General features: G+C 37.4%; 1 protein-coding gene across 3 annotated transcripts in view; it reads right to left on the bottom strand.

The window, feature by feature from the left end:
• Positions 1–4,252: 4,252 nt before the first annotated feature.
• Positions 4,253–17,583, bottom strand: part of ESYT2 (extended synaptotagmin 2) — a 66,366-nt gene continuing 53,035 nt past the window's right edge. For 2 of the 3 annotated variants that reach the window (XM_090143134.1, XM_031615971.2), the window contains 10 exons: positions 16,035–16,097; positions 14,002–14,076; positions 12,179–12,265; positions 11,347–11,496; positions 10,706–11,094; positions 10,318–10,416; positions 9,492–9,623; positions 8,498–8,603; positions 7,417–7,466; positions 4,253–7,302 (listed from right to left, as the gene is read on the bottom strand). In XM_090143134.1, coding sequence (XP_089999260.1) covers positions 7,257–7,302; positions 7,417–7,466; positions 8,498–8,603; positions 9,492–9,623; positions 10,318–10,416; positions 10,706–11,094; positions 11,347–11,496; positions 12,179–12,265; positions 14,002–14,076; positions 16,035–16,097 — 1,197 coding nt within the window. In that variant the 3' untranslated portion in view covers positions 4,253–7,256. The remainder of the gene's footprint in view (positions 7,303–7,416; positions 7,467–8,497; positions 8,604–9,491; positions 9,624–10,317; positions 10,417–10,705; positions 11,095–11,346; positions 11,497–12,178; positions 12,266–14,001; positions 14,077–16,034; positions 16,098–17,583) is intronic. The other variant, XM_031615972.2, reaches the window with a different exon arrangement.

The following is a 17,583-nucleotide window of genomic DNA, read 5'->3' as shown; positions in this document are numbered from 1 at the left end:
TCCTTATCTGGATCAGGAGCCTAACCAAAGCCCATTGCACTGTTCTTACAGACTGTCTGTCTAGTTTCCTTCACAAGGAAACAAATAGGGAATTTAGGGGTCTGTACTGCTTGCCCAGTCCATAGGGATATGGCTGGAGCACTTAGAAGTGCTTACAAGCTCACTTGTTTTCGTAAGATATATTTTTGTATTAGAATTTTGTCTTTGCCCATTTTTCCCATGCTTATTGTACTGCTGCATGATGGAATTTCTAGCCTCATTCTTCAACCGTTAGAAATAAATGGCTAAAGCTTGATAATGTTGCAAGTGTAATGGTCAAGGACTTTTCCCATGTTTTAAAGTGTAATTTGACTTCTGTCTCCTCTGACTGGTTTCAAGTTTTGTCACTCAAATCCCGTGATGGAACTCAGTTCTTTAAGTATTAGCCGTGCTCCAGAGCTAAGAGGGAGAGCAGAGTGCATGGCAAGTATGCCCATTGTTCACTACTTTAAAGCTACGATGACTTCAGGCTCCACTCCCAAGGATGCCCAGAATCCAGGGCACTTGACTACTGTACAAGAAACGAAGTGAACAGGCAGCAAAGACTTTTCAAAATAGGGCCTGCAATGCCATCTAGAGGAATGTAACAGTGTTTTCAGGAGAAAAAAAAAAAAAAAGCACCATGTTCATAAATCCAAAAACTTTAGTCTCGTTGTGAAAGATAAAATAAGCAAAGCTAAAATGCTTTGTAAGAAAATTGCATGTTAAAAAAATAAACATTTCTTATATTTCCAATTAAAAACACACACTAGAATGTGTGTGTTAAATACACTGAAAGCTATGACCTAGAACAAAGTTGCACAAGACTCAGCAAGGACCTTAGCAATACTAGTTTGAAAACAAAACGATGTGATGACATGAACTAAACTTCCAAAGACCAAATGTGGATCATGAAAAATACTTTGAATATTAGCAAAAGTATTTCTCCTGTGTTGAGAGCTGCAAAGAACTGTCTTGAAGAGTATTAAATTACTAAACTGTGTGAAGTGCTTGGTAAGCTTCATTTGCCAATTTGTGAGGATCTATAGAATAACACATTAGTTTGCAAATCCACTTGAAGAATAAAAAAATCTCATTTGAAATTCAGTGTTGGAAATGACAACTATTAAATCTGAGCACCTGTTTTTGTTCTAGGGATCCTGCCCCAGCCATCCAGTGGGATTAATGATCTTCATTCAGTACCTGTGGACAGCTGTTGCTTTGCCAGCACTACCTGTGTTACAGCTGAAATTCTGTGCATAGTATTTTTAATTACTAATTTTTTTGTAAACTTGCTTATCAAAGCTTGCAACCTTCCCCATTTTTTTTGTGCTCAGAGTTGCTACATGCTCAGCTCCAAGAACCTGGGGACAGGCAACAAAATACCCACAAAGACCTGCTGCAGAGGCCCAAGAATGCATTTATTTATCTTTACATTGAAAATGTATTGAAGAGTCATAGAGTAACTCAGGTTGGAAGGGACCTCTGCAGGTTATCAAGCTGTAACGTCTGCTAAAAGCAGCTACACTGCTTAAACACAGCACAACAACACAAGTTGACCCAGTTACCCAGCAGATTCTCAGCACACACCTGACGAATGAAATTGGGACAGATGGGTTACCGGGATGTCACAGCTTTCTTCTGATGGTCAGTGCTTGCATACCATCTCTGGGGGCTGTTGGATGATCAGGAGTGCATCTCATTGTCCCCAGGCAGGAACCATCCCTGGGATGTGGGCACATGCAGCCCCATTGTGAAAAGATCTCAACTAGCTTTCTGTGTCCTTGTGTCTATTTCCATACGGAATTTAAAGGGAAGAAGGGTGGCAGGTAGTCCTTACAGTGAAGTTTATGGCTAGTGAGGATGCAGAGGAACAAGGGGAAGACGTGCTGGTTTCACTTCAGTTGCAACTGAAGAAACAGATCTGCAGCATTCTGCTCAAATTGGATCCCACCGTAGGTGACTGGCAAGCAGTATTCCCTGCAGATGGTGAGAACAGAGAGCATCGCCTCTATCACATGAATACAGATTAGAGAACTTTGCTCCCAGAGCTGCTGTCTCATCTGGCAGCTAAACTCACTGCATAACACTGAAAGAAATAAAAGTGAATTTCTTACTGTAGTTGCTTTGCCGTTTTCAAATAGTGTATTTCAGAAGATGGCAGAGAATATTGACAGCCTAACTGTAACCCTTAGAAATTAGCAGAAGAGCATACAATTATTAGACACTTCATTAACCTGTATAAAAGCAGTAAAAAAGCATTTGTTATTAACTAGTTCAAATCTTTCAGTGGTCAGCTACAGCCACAAATAGGTCTGGGAACCACCTTAAGTTTTGGTTCTTTCTACCAAATATTAAAGTACCATCAGAGTTTGTCTAGAGGAGAATATAGGTAAATAAAATAATTAAAGCACAGGAAACTAATTTTGGATTCAGCTCTTAGCTGTGAAAACACCTCAAACAACTCTATTGGTAATCACATTGGCAGAAACTGCTCTAAGATACAAACTAAAGGATTGTCCAAAACAGATTAAACACAGCAGGAAATTCTAAGAAGTCTAGTCTTGGCTGAGCCTGTCAAATTAACAACTAAATCCATCTGGAATGTCATATGTAATCATTTCTGCTCTCTGATAAACCTTGTGTATGCATTCTCTCCAAGTGCAGACCCACTTGCCACCTGAAGGGAAGGTTTGTTTTGGATTCCAGACTGGAACATGGAGATACCTGAACAGCACTGGGCCTGACTGGAGGTTTGCCAGCCAGGCACACCTTCCCGTTATGGAGTTATGAACATGAGCCTGGTTTTACTCAGCATTTGCTGTCCTCCCAATGATAAGCAGAAACCATTTATTCTGCTAAAAAGGAAGATATCTTCTGTAAAAGAAAACCAAACAAAACAAGATCCTGTAATTCTATAGTTAGTACGAATGAAGTGTCCTTTCAAAATACAGCATCGACCAGGTAATGAACTTCTGCAGCTTTTCTCTACAGATGATGACAACTTAATACTACGAATTCAGACACTTTTCAGCTGTTTAAGGAAATAGGCTTTTATTACAATTACTTAATACAAACAGTGTCATTTCTACAGCCATTTTTCTGCAACAGATAGATGATCCGATGGCACTTCCCTACTTTATCAAGTACATAGCTGTGTTTTCTTCTAATATGTGCATTTCCAAGCAGGTGGAATGAAAGAATGCCATGTAGAAATTTGATGGCTCCAAATCCAAGGCAATTACATGCAATTCCAGATCCTTTTGAAAGCATATTTCATGACAATTATTAGGAAGTAGTAAAATTCTGAGAATTTAATTAATCAATCATTTTAAGAGGGGAAAAAAAACTAGCACTTCAACTGAGCCTACTAATTCTTATGTGTGAACCTGCTGCTCTTGAGCCAGGACCATCCCAAGTACGTGTACAGAATGGGAGAAGAACTCATTGAGAGTGGCCCTGAGAAGAAGGAACTGGGAGGTCATGATGGATGAAAGGCTGGGTGTGAGTCAGCAGCATGCGCTTGCAGTCCTGAAGACAACAGTATCCTGGGCTGCATTACCACAGGGGTGGCAGCAGGGAGAGGGAGAGGATTGTCTCCAGCCTAAGAAAGATGTGGAGCTGTTGGAGAGGGCTATGAAGATGTAAGAGGGCTGGAACTCCTCTCATACGAGGAGAGATTGAGGGAGCAGGGCTTGTTTAACTTGGAGAAAGCTCTGGGAAGACCTTCCAGTACTTGAGGGAAGCTTATGAAAAGGAGGAAGAAAGGCTTTTTATACATCTGAGAGTGATAGGATAGAGGAGGGTGGTGGCTTTAAGCTAAAACAGTGGAGATTTAGGTTAGATGTTACCAGTTAAAATTCTTTCCTCAGCCTGCTGTGAGGCACTGGAACAGACTGCCCAGACAAGCTGTGGATGCCCCATCCCTGGCCGTGTTCAAGGCCCTTGGCAGGCAGACTGGGTGAGCAGCAACCCTGCCCATCATACTGGGCTGGTCCATTCCAACCCAAACCTTTCTATGATTCTATGATTCTGCACTTTTCATTTCATTTTCTCTTATGTTAAATTCATCAACCTGCCCCTAGAGCAAGGCTACCAAGAATACAGTGGTTAGTATATATGACTATATTTAAGAGCATAAGAAATTCTTATAATATTGCAAATATGACAGGAATATGAAAATAAATGTGTGTGTGTGTGTGTGTGTGTGTGTAGAGGGAAGCAACACACTGACTTCCATATGAACCATTTATTGAATAAATACATGCATCATAATGTAGAATTACATGAGCAAAAAAGGCAATCTGTACAAAATTGATTACCCTTTGTTCTCATTCAACTCTCACCATTAGCTGCAGCTCTGATAAAGGATTCAAGACAAAATTAAAATTCTTTTATTCCAAACTCACGTGATATGCATGCTATTTTGAGTTTGGGTTATACCACCGTGGTAAAAGAGAGCTGGTTTTCTCATCAGTGAAGCAGTTATTCTAAAAACAGTTTCAGCAGTAGAGAACATGTCGATACATACAGGTAACAAAGCTCAGTTTTAGCCACTTCTTAAACTTCTTCATATGTTCATATTTTAAGGCACAGAATAGACAAGAACTACATGAACAGAAATCAGTTGATACTAAACACATTGACTTGATAATGAGGTGCAATATCCGTCCAGAGGAAGAGTGTTTGTTCTTTCTTTTTCCATACAAACAGAACACTTAGAACTTTGTAACTGTGATACAGAGATTTGATTCCATTATCAAGAACAGCCAGTTATATTCTGATCCAAATTCACAGGGGAGAACACTTCTAAATAAAAATCATCCACAAATGATTACTGTCAGTTGAAAATACTGTTGCTGAATTAAAAAAAAAATAATAATCTATTTTAGATTCTTAATTTGGAACTGCACTTCTCTTGAGATCCTATTCCTCATGTGAGGTCCTGAGCTATTTTAAAAACCTATCCTATATAATTTATTCACTTATTCATGATATCACCTTGCATTTACCCCAACACTGCATCTTTTCCTCTAGAGACTTCAGAAGACAAAATACACACCCTTTTTTGTTTAAGTACAGAAACATCTAACATCTGTCCTCATACCTCACTTACACCTTGAAACACCAAATCAGTCTAAAGAGTTATCTGTAGGCTCAGGATGAAACTGGTGAGTCGTTGGCCAAGATGCAGAACTGAAGTCCGTCCACCTCTGGCTGAACCAAGGCAAAGACAGCCGTGCTGAACGACTGCACGTGCATCTCTTAGGTACAGCAGCTTTCGCTCTCTGCATTTCAGCTGCATTAACAATCATTCTCTGTCTTTCCATTTCTAACATTTTAATGGAGAACTAGCAAAGAGAATCTAATGTGAACAAATGAGTGTATACATATACAGAGACTCTCATACACTGTAATATAGAGTGAAGCCTTCAAAAAGAAATGTTTTCTTACAATCAGGCTTGTTTACTAAAATTGTCTTGTTCAAACTGTGACAATATGAAGGCCATCACTGTATAGAGATGTATGTATGTCATTTGACAAATGTTCACATCAAACCAAATGCAGACAAACTGAAATGAGTCAAATTCTTAAACTGGAAAATGACAAAAAGCTACATCTATGGTAGGCACTTTGGTACATCTAGTCTTGTAGGCATATTCTACATCTAGAATTAAGGTTCCGTCAGTACTTTTACAATAAAGCTAATTTCAGGAGTTTATTATTCTGCTTTAAAACTCTTTCTTGGCTGAGAGATCATTCTAGAATCTTAAACTAAATAACATACTTTGTCTGTCTAATTGCATACTCATTCAAGAAGGAGGCTGCTGGCTCTGAAAGAGCTGAACTGTTCTCTTGGATTCATAATGCACTTTTTTTTTTTTTTTTTTAATATAACAGTCAAGAAAACTAGTTCTGGTTACAAAAAAATTCCCCTTAATTCATAAAACTATAGTTGTGAGCTCAGCTCTTAAGGCTGATACTCTTCCTTCAACTCCCAACTGTCTACTTTCATCAGGTTGTGCTAACTGTGTCACTGCTGATCTTGCAGCAGATTGTGGCAACGCTTCAGCACAATGCCATGATTTCTCCAGAAAGCTGTGTGGACCACTCCATGCACCAAACACACTAATTAGCAGTGAGGCAACTGTAAAGACAGTTTCAACTCAGTTTCACACTTTCTTACATACTGGTGTTCCACTGTAGTATTAGAGAAGGTACAGCATAATAACTATTTAGCACAGCAGTGGATAATAAAAATAACATGTTTTGTACATATGCCCACTATATGAACTTACAATGCAAGCTGATTTGTATACCTTATCAGAGAAACAAGGCAGCAAAGACAGTTCTGAATAGCTAGAGATCCTGTTTGTAATACAGACAAAGCCCTGTTCTCACATCTGCAGTGTGTCTAGTACTGTAGAGTGCAGGAATAAATAACAAAACCCAATGAACCTGTATAATAAAACTCCACTGTTTGTAATGTTTACTCCATTACATGAAAGCTCAAATTTATAAACTGATTCATGGACCTCTTTTTATACAATATTTATAGAATTTTCCTTTTTGTTTATAATTTTCTATAGCATGATTTTTGAATAATACATTTATATATAAATATTAAAATGTTAATGTTTTGTACATTTTAAATTTGCCACGCTGGGCCAGAAGCATGATAAAGTAAAAATGTTTTTCTGCACTTTGTTTTTGAAGACCATCACAAAATGATAAACATTAAGACCATTGTGCTGCAAAGACAGAAGAGATTCATTTGAAGAAATTAACATGCATTTACAAGAAAATATCTATATCCTTTATCCAATTTTCTTCTGAATTCAAACCAGCATGAAAGAATTATAAAAAAATAGTATATATTTACATAGTACAGTATATCTTGGTGAGATATAAAACAAGGCAGGAAAACAGCAGAACATCTTTTCACTTTCTAATTGGTATAACTGCCATAAAGATCAAAAACAAAAGGTTACATTACTGTATTATTGCACATGACAGTAACACGTAAAATTGCTGAGCAAATTAAAATACAAAGTTTAACAATGAGAAAGGATATGTCTAGATAAAATGGCTGAGCGTTATAAAATTATTGGGGATGTGTCTAACAACTAAATTGGTAAAGCTATAAAAATAATATTGGTACATCTGTGAGAACAATGCTTTAAAAATATATAAAGGTTGGCATAAGTAGGTGTGGGGAACTGCCAGCATCCATGGGCCTAGCTTGCACCATGTGGTCTTGTACCATCTTCTGTTAAATCATACCTTAAAAAAAAAAAAAGGAAAACTTTTTTTTAAAAAATGTATGTTATTAACACTATTGTTAACACACCAATTATTCGTAGGTAATATTATTAATAAAGGAAATACTATATTTACCACTGGGTCCAGCCTTTAGCAAGTTCTTCAGATGCCAGAGGTATCAGTACCTATGGAAAGTTAAATTTGTGCTTAATGCATTCTGTCTTTCATTCTATCTAGTTTTTTAAAGACTAAATTTGAAAATCCTCAAAACTACAGTACTAGTAATGCTATTAACAAACAACATATTTTACTATTTATATATCTTCCATCATAGATATCTATCAACTGTAGACTTATAGTGAAATCTGAAATTGCTAGCTTTGGCCTAAAAATCTGCACCCTTAAGTAATAACTTCTGAACCAGGCATACAGCAATCAGATGATGTATTTATGCCAACAGTCTTCCATGTAAAATGAAAAATGTAAGAATACCACTCACCATGAACTGACCTCAGTTCTGATCTATCTTATCCTCTTTACAAAACTTGATTACAGCAATCTGCATGGATGTAAGAACTTCCTATTTCTTTTTGGATGCCCAAATCATGTGTGTAGGAAAGAGTGATTTAATGAGTGCCTACAAAACGCAAGGCAAAAACACAATAGCTGGTATTTTGGTATTGGGAAAGTCTCCAGTAGCAGTTCTTTTTAATGGATTTCACAATCTAGAGCATTAATTAATAAAGCTAAATGTGTTGTGTGCTTCTAGACAATGTGTAATCTTGCTTGTCTTTCTTGTTTGATATAAAGCAAAAGCTATACTCTCACCGCTACTGCAAATAACATGTCAGAGCCACCTGTGTTCAAGACTACCAATTTTGTCAGACCATTTTCTGAGATATCCCTGGTTTTCTACTGGTTATTTTCTTTCTCTGGCTGTATAATTACTACATCAGACATGCAAGATTGTTTTTTTGTTACTGCCAGACTCAAAACTTAACATTCTTTAAAAGATTACCACCCTGCAGTCTGATGTCTGTCCTCTCATCCTCTGCAATTTATTCCTTCCCTTCATGAAGCCTGACATCTAAGCCATTTTTAAAAGCTTACTCCCTGAATCGAGTAAGTCATTCAACACTAACAAGCTCACATCACAAGAGGATTTTAGTCTCTATATAACAACATACTGTATGAAAGGAATTTATTTTCAACTTACTTTGCCAAGAAGCCCTTTGTCTTTGGACAAGAAACCACCACTGTTCTTCACTGCTACATCTAGTGTTCTTCTCTGTACTTCAGGCAGGGAAACACTGAAATCAAATCTGACAGGCAAAGTGATGTTTTAGAGAGAATTTCATAACTTAAGTGCAAATTCAGTTCCTAAAGCTAAACAATTCAGACAAAAATCAAATCCTTTGGCAAACCACAGAAAAAGAGAAAAAGCTTTGAGATAAACGAGGTTTTAAAAGTCCCAAAGTTCTGCCAAAATACTTTCCTCTATACTATGATCATTATCAATAATCAATCAACATCAATATCAGATGTTAGAGACTTCTGTCCAGCAGTAAAACACAAGTAAAGAAAGCAAAGGTATCCTGATATCATGACAGCTCAGCACCACTGTTCTCTGGAAAAGAAAAACTAATTGGCCTTGATTCTCATTCCTCTAGTGCTTGTTTTCACACTAAAGAAAACTACCAACTTTTAAGGAAGAATATGCTTTGTTTTCTAGATCTGAAACTTAATGAGAATTAGCACTTGACTGTACCACAATCTACATCTGTTTGTCACTACAGTTCTTAAATAGCTTTATGGCTTTGCAATATCCTTTGCTTCAAAGGGCACAGTAAAAGCAACCTGGAATAAATAGGAGTGAATTGCACTACCAGGTACACCTGCCAAAGCCTCTAGCTGACCATCTGCCCAACTAGAGCACACTGCTTCTTAGCTATCAGCACAAGCAGCATGTAACAGACATGGGATAAGGCAGAAGAGAGAAGGGGCTGGTAACAGAGTGAGCAGGGCTACAGGCAGAACAGGGAATGGAAGGATGGGAAGAGCTATTACAACTGAAGAAAAAGGTATGACCAAATCTGGTGGTGAAAACTGGGAGTTCCAACAGCTCACACATTTAGGTAAGTAGAGAAGCCTTGGTTTGTGAGCTCTATGATTATATGATCTAAAACTACCACACACAATTCAGAACATACATTTGATCAAACACCGGGTTTAACGTCTTCTTTGATACATGTGTTTTTCTTCTTCCTGATCTTCTCTTATCAGGCAATAAATACATTCGAACGTATGGATCAGATCCTTCTTCTGAAAATGCGATTAGATTTCTGTGACAAGTGACAAACAAGGAAAAATGCTTTAGAAAATAAATGAAACACTGCTAAATATGTCATACTATCTCTTAATTTGGCACTCTTAAACTTCTTTTCATCACTACATACGCATTTTTGGTGTTTCTCATGCATCAAATACCAAATTTGCTGGGAAAAAAGAAATCTCTAGAAATAAAGCACATAAATCAGTTGTGGAATATCCTGCACATAGTATGGGCAGATTGGGTACAACCTGATATGTACAACAGTGAAAAATAAATAAATAAATAAACACCAAGCAGTAACCTATACAAAAACAGAAAAACTGTAGGCAGAGAGCAGAGCTGAGAATACAACGTTTCTTAAATTCCAATTCAGTGTTTAGGCATGGCTTTCCAAAAATCACGTGATTTTTGTTATTCTATGAAAAACTCGAGGCTCTTTATAATGCTTCTAGATACTACCAATAGAAATTTATACACCATCTTAAACTACAATCAGATACAGGCAAATAAAAAAATCACAACAAAGTCTTCAACAAAGTTTTTACTGCTCTCTGTATGACTTAGTATATTCACAATTACAGCCAGCATGTAATTTTGAAAGCAACGAAGATGGACCACACAATCAATTTCAGAGAGTTATTCAAGCTATGCTAATGTTTACAAAGAAACATGCACAGAAATAAAATTTGGTCTCTGATGCTCACCTGCAGGAATGCACCACCACAATCAATTTGTTTCTTTGTGAACTATGACGAATTGTTAGCTGTACCTGTCCTAATGGAGACTGCCCCAGAGTTGTTCCGCTGTGGGGGAAAAAGCAGAACAAAAGTTTAGTTCTAAAAAAGCATATTTACAGTAAGATCCAACTGAAGTACATAATGAAAAATATTTATCCATTTCAATTTCTGCTTTATCAATGTGAAAGAAGAGAGTGCACAAAAGTTAGCATGTGAGTGTAACATTATCACTTGCTTGTAGTTTAGGTCTTTGTCCAACAGCTCCATTCTTCAAAAGAACGAGCTTGAATTCCTGTCAACTACAGGAAAAGAAAAAAAGCAACTTAGATGCAAAAACAAGTAATTAATATCGTACTTTTCAAGCTGCCGTAGTCTTTGCCTGAGCTCCTGTGTGGCAATGGGCAGAGATATGTCTGAGGCTATGCTAGGAGTTGGTTCTTTGACTGAGAGGTGGCTGGGGGAATAATTGAAATTAGAGGCATGAAGACTGGAGGAACTTCGGCTGAGATCCGTTGGCCATTGTGGACTCGCATTAGGAGGCTGACTCTTTTCAGCCACATCAGTCTTTTTATCACTGTCTGTTGCTGGGGAAGCTGGAGCATGTTTGCTTGAATCGAGTGGTGGCGAGACAGGAACCTGAGGCTTAAAAGATGATTTTCTTGCATCTTTGGAAACAGACGGCCTTTTTACTTGTGCTGAGTGTTGATGATCTGGAGATCTGGCTTGCTTTTCAAGAGAAAGGACCTAGATACAGTTAAAATACATACAATGTTAAAATACTACAAAAAAGAGGAACATGTTTGTTTCTTCAAGAGTACTAGTGACAAAGTGTTCACTTAACAGTGAACCAGGACTGAAAACGCTACCACTAACTCTACAATTGATGTTGTGACACAAAAGGAAACGTACTACCTACTTCATAATGCTAGAATACCAGAAGTTATATTAGTTGTAAACATGCTTAAATATTTACAATTTGAAACATTTTAAGAGTACCCTGAGTGCAATCTTCATGTTTATAGTGCTGTTTGGACCGGAGTTGCTCAACTGGAACCGCTGATGTATCGTTAAATCTTCACTCTCCAGCAACTGGCTTAGAGGCAGTTTGAAGTTCCCTAGAGAACATTGGTGCTGTTCATCCCTCACCTGAAGGAACACAGAAGCTAAGTAATATGGCATCACGTAATTGGAAATATTCAGAGAAAGGAAACAATGGTTTTATTTAAAAACAAAAGCAGTAATGCATACAGAACATAGTTCTTCAGCCAAGTTTTCCTGATCATAAATTTACACTGAAGAAGACAATAGCAAATATGCTCGACACCTATTAATCTCCATCTTCTACAGCAAAAGCAAGACAGAAGATTAATCATCAGATCTACATCTAATTGATCCCTGATCTGTGGTTTCCAAACAATCTGTGCAAAATGAATTCCCAGAATTGTTAGAGGAAGGATGCAAATAGCACGTTGACAGCAAAAGGGATATTTGGACAAAGACTTCCTCAGTATAAGAAAAGAAATAAATCAACCATACATAACAGCATTCCTGCTTGTAATTGAGAAGACTGTTAAGATTCAAAACAGACATCAAAATTTACTTTTGTTCGTACTTTTTAAATATGACAACCATCAACTATTATGTTCTTCTGAGAGACTGGTTATAATCTTTTTTACTTTTAGCAGTAAATGCAAACGAACATTTCATTGCCTATTCTTCAAGTATAAAATTAATGGTGTTCACAATATGACATTCATGTCATAACAGCCTGTAACATCTGAACATTGCTACTGAAATGCCTTAGAAAAGAAAGATATCTAAAGCGTACCTCAACTTCAAGATCCTGTCTTTTGGGATTGTGTACAAAGAAAGTGAAGTTTTCCTCCCACACTGGTTCATTGGTCTTGTATCGGATCTAAAATTAGAGAAAAAAATCATAGGAAGCAGACAAATTATTTTTAAAAAGTGTCTAATAAAGCTTGTGTCAAGAGTACATTTTTTTGATTTATCTTTGCAAAATACACAAAGGGATCTTCAAAGGTCATCTAGTCCAACTCCCTCCAAGGAACAAGGACACCTACAGCCCTGTCCAGCCTGACCTTGAGTGTCTCCAGGGATGGGATATCCAACACCCCTCTGGGCAATCTGTGCCAGTGCTTCACCACCCTTATTGTGAATAACTTTTTTCTTACATCCAGTCTAAATCTGTGACCAGTTTTGGTCCCATTCTCATTTAAGAGCCATTAAAGCAGCTGTTGAGGGTCCACTTGGAGACCATAAAGATGATCAGTGAGTTGGAGAGCCTGACACATGAAAGAGGTTTGAAGGAATTGAGTTTTTTTTAGAGACAAAGATGTGCAAGGGCGATGGGATCACAATATTCCATTATGTGAAAGACAGCTATTGACCAGTTGGGGGTACTCTTTCACAAGGGTACACAGTGACAGCATGAGAGACAAAAACTACTAAATGCTTATGGTGAATTTCTGTCTACATATATTAAAAAAATTATTTACCATGAGAACAACTAAACACTGGAATAGGTCGCCATAGAAGTGGTGGAACGTCATTTTCTGGAAATATTCAGGACAGCTACATAGTACTTAGGCTCATCTAAGATCCTCCTTAAATCGTATCATAGAATAGCTTGTGTTGGAAAGTACCTTAAAGCCAGTTCAGTTTCAACTCTCTTGCACTAAGCAGAGTTGCCAGCCACCAGATCAGGCTGTCCAGGGCCCATCCAACCTGGTCCTCGATACCTCCAGGATTGGGCAACCACAGCATTTCTTGGATGTCTGTTCCAGTGCCTTACCACTGTATCTGAGTACAAAATTTTTCCCCTAATATCTTATCTTAATCTCCCTTCCTTTAAAGCCATCCCCCTCATCCTATCCCTGTCAAGCCTGTGTAAAAAGTCAGTCTCCCTCTTGCTTATAAGTTCCGCCTCCAGTACTGGAAAGCTGCAATGAGACCTCCGTTGTCTTCGCCAAACAGAACAAGTGCAACTCCCTCAATCTTTCGTCCTAGGAGAGGTGCTCCAGATAATCTCTGTGGCCCTCCTCTGGACCTGCTCCAACATCTTTTGTGTGCTGGGGTCCCTGGGCTGGACACAGTACTCCTGATGAGGCCTCATGAGGGCAGAGCAGAGAAGGACAATCCCCTCCATCTCCCTGCTGGCCACTCCTCTTTTGATGCAGCCTCGGATACCCTTGGCCTTCCAGGCTATAAGTGCACATTGCTGGCTTCTCGTCCACACAGAACCACCAATTTCATAAAACTGATCCTGATGATCTTCAGAAATTCCTTCCAAACTGGATATTTCTGTAACTTTCTACACATTTTATCTTGATGAGTGTTTTTGAAGCCTGCTCTTTGCGTGCAGTCTTACTTACACAATCACTATGATAGAAATCCCAGTTGCAGATCATAACCTACTGCAAATGGACATCTAAAATAGTTATAAATCTGGTCTCTACTCAAGGACAGCTTGAATTAAGTACCTATCCAATCCTTGGCTTCCTGTTGGCAGTTTCAGTTCTGGTGACACATTTTAGTGCAGTAAATGCACTCGACCACTTCATAGCCAAAACCAAGTGAACAGAGCCACCAAATGCCTATAGACAGAACCAGATATTAAAAGCAGCAACTTACCTTACTTTCCTGTGCCTTATGTCCAACTGACAGCAAAACAAGTGGGTTGGGATTGCTGTTTAGTTTCTTTCCTGACTGGTAAAGAAAAAGCAAAAACTTTGTCCTCAGAATAAACTCTTCTCCTAATTGCCTCCTCTGAAACTTAAATGTTTTCATCTTAGAAGTACAAATCATTTGCATTCTACTATATGTGTATCTACTATTCTCAATATTGTACAATTTTATTCAACAGGCTGGAACGGCAGTCTCGTTAGTAAGTTTAAAACACATTAACATGAAGGTGTCCAACTACTCCAAGTAAGCTAAAATAAACCACTAGAATTAATCAGGAGTTTTAGACTCCTTTCTGCTTTCTTTGGATGAAACTGATACAATGCAAAGTGTTATCTTTAAATGAGCGTTAAAACAACTTCCAGAACCCACGAAGCATAGTTAACATTGCAAAATGAGAATTTCATGCAGATGGGAGATATGGAGAAAACACAAACTTGGGAAGCTCACTTTATTTATACTGCAGTAGAATGATTAAAATGGACGTAATATCAGAACATTGATATTCTCCCCTTTTCAGTTTTGGGGGAAAGAAGATGCACTACAATGTACCTAATGTATATTTCTACAGTTTACCAAATTCTCTTTATCAGAGAATCAATCATCTGCCATATCTGAGCTTTGCTCACCAGCTGTATAGCATTACATCAAACTGTGAAAATAAACACGGGTTTAGAATCAAATTATATACACAGAGATACATTCTGAACTACATATTTATTTAAAAAAAAATTAATTTACATGAGAAAGAAAGTTAGACATGAAAGTTAATCATCTCAAGTAGGTGTTAATGAAGTTTTAAAGGCCTAGAAAATATAGTATGCATGGTTAATAATATACTTTGAGCTCTACTCTGTAGGAAATTGCTCATAGGCACTGTAAACACCAAGTTAGTTAAGATCTGCTTAATGCATGTAAGGTCACAACGAATTCAAATAATTTAAAATTTAAGAATGAGAGTATTCCTGATATTTTTGGATCTGAATTTACATCTTTGACATCATCATACTTTCACTAGTACTACTTGATTTTAACGTTCCAGACTGCTTATAACAATACTTTCCTTTAGAAAAAAAAGCTGGTAGGAAATTACTCCTTTCTTGGATGAATGCTGCATCTCTTTTTGTGATTTCTTATCAAAACAGTGTAGCTCTAATCAGAGACAATGGAACACAAAGGTTTATAGAATACAAAGAAAGCTAGCTAACTGGTGGTGTTAAAAATGGTAAGTGAAAATTGTTCCATTTTTACTTCATTCATAAAAAGATGCCTAAAGTTACCTTTCTTCATAAAATCAAGAAACTATCCAAGTTTGCAAAAAGACCATTTCTATTTATGTATCAGAATAAGCAACAATTTTAATTCATGCTAAATAGGTAGTAATATATACACACACACACGATGTACCACTAACATCTGCCACGGGCAGATTTGCTGTTGACAGGATATTCAGACTATCTGAGCTTGCCTATTGTTCAAGTTCTTCAGCTAAGAACTTGGCTTATGCCTTCCAAGTCTGCTTCTCAACACCATGTGTTCCATATCAAATGACTGGGTTGAATTTATTCAGCATTCATATAAATGATGTAAAATCTTCTGAAAACTAACAGAAAAATTTCAAAACCACATTAAAATACTGGTTAGTCACTCAAAATTGATCAGTGAAGCATTGTTCAGTATACAAAGATGTCTTAGCTTTCATGTCAGCTCTGATCTTTAAGTATTAATTCATACCAGTTCTCAGAATTACTTTATACTGATCTCCTAAACTCCCTTCAGCCTATACTCCCTTCAACTGATGCAAAATTCAAATTCCCCCAGACCACAGTACTTCACCAGAGTCTCAGCCACTTCTTGAAACTGGAAATAAAACTGAATTGTTCTAAAGAAATTCCATCCACCATTGGAAGAGAAACGTTGCAGGCACTTGTGCATTTCCAATTACTACTGTGACCTTAAATGGACAACTATGTTAATTTTACCTTCAGGGCTTTCTGAACAGCAGACTTCTTCAAGCCATCAGGATTAAATTCTAATGGATTATGCTTTTAAGTCAAGAGAGAATGAACATAGGAAGGGTTAATAAAGTCATGCAAAGAAGCAATTTCATTAGGTTAATTATTACATGACGACACAGGACAAAGCAAAAAACAAAACAAAACAAAACAAAAAAAACACTCCAAAAAAAAAGACCACAACAGTATTTCTAATAAAACAATGAAGGAATCGCCCAAATAAATAAATAAATAAAATCTGACAGAACTTTTGCTTTCTGTTCTTTCTGCATGTTTGTACTCTGCTTTAAAACTAAGATAGACACTTTCCACTTCTATTTCCCTTATCAGGTCTTTTAAAAATAATAAAGAAAGTTCATGAAATAGTGGTTTCGTGTTTTGTTGTTGTTTTTTTTTTTTTAATATATATATTATTGTTTCAAAGGATTTTAAAAGCCCCAAAGGTAGGCAGCCAATGATTTGTGGCTATTGAACATGTCTCAATTCCTCTGGAATCACAGTAAGGACAGGCCAAGAGGGATATCAGCTGGGGCAAATATGTTTAAGCCAGACTTCGGGTGAAAAGGGAAGAAGCTACAGGTCCACGAGGAAGAGGGCTGAAAGGCTTGGAGGGAGGAGACTATGAGAAGAAACTGGAGTATTCAGTAAAGAAAGCCAATAAAGGACTTGTCTTGGGTGACAAAATTGTTTTGCTGTGGTTCTGTCTCTACAATTACATGGAAAGGGGATGGTTATCCAACAACTACACCAATACCTGCAACAATGGAATAAATTGTTAGGCTGGCATTCTGTAATGGCCAATGACATTTGCAGTAAATCCTAACAGCGAACCCATACATTACATGGCAACTAACAAGCTGTTTTATTACTAAGCCAGATGCTAATTTGCTATTTTTTGGAGTACAACTTATTACTTATGTTAACTCACTAATTCTTGCCTGGGGCTCAAATGCTGTTTTAGAAGTTTCTAAATCTCAGCTGATGACCAGAAGACAATCACTGATTTGTAAGAGCTGATTTAAAATATGGATAATTTATGTTATACATACAACAAATATAATCATCAACTAATGATAAGATATCATAACAGTAGCATTATGCATTTTCAGAAATTATACTAAGAACACTACTCAAATTCCTTATCTTCAGATAATTCAGGTTTGGATGTGTAAATATCTGCATTAGGAGTTCTCAGTCTAGGTTCCCCAGCAATCAATAAAAACATCTAGAATTAGAGCACTCGGGACTTTGGATTTTCCTCTCCTCCATATAAAGGAAACCTCCTTTTTAATGGCCACTAAGCACATACACACCCACAATAAATAACTCAGACATGTAAATTATACACCTGGATTTAGAGGTGCAAATGTTTGAGTTAGACCTCACACTTAAAGAGGTCCTTGAAAACAAGGTGTGCTTCTAAGACTGTGCTGAAGCCCTTATCTCCAGCCTAAACCAGTCCTCTCTTCCCTCCTGCCCTGCAGTCAAGAATCCCTGCTTGCTGCCAGCCTGGCAG

Source organism: Phasianus colchicus, chromosome 6, assembly GCF_987193195.1.
Source record: "Phasianus colchicus chromosome 6, bPhaCol1.hap1.1, whole genome shotgun sequence".
NCBI classification, from domain to species: Eukaryota; Metazoa; Chordata; class Aves; order Galliformes; family Phasianidae; genus Phasianus; species Phasianus colchicus.
This window is presented reverse-complemented; position numbering and strand designations above follow the sequence as displayed.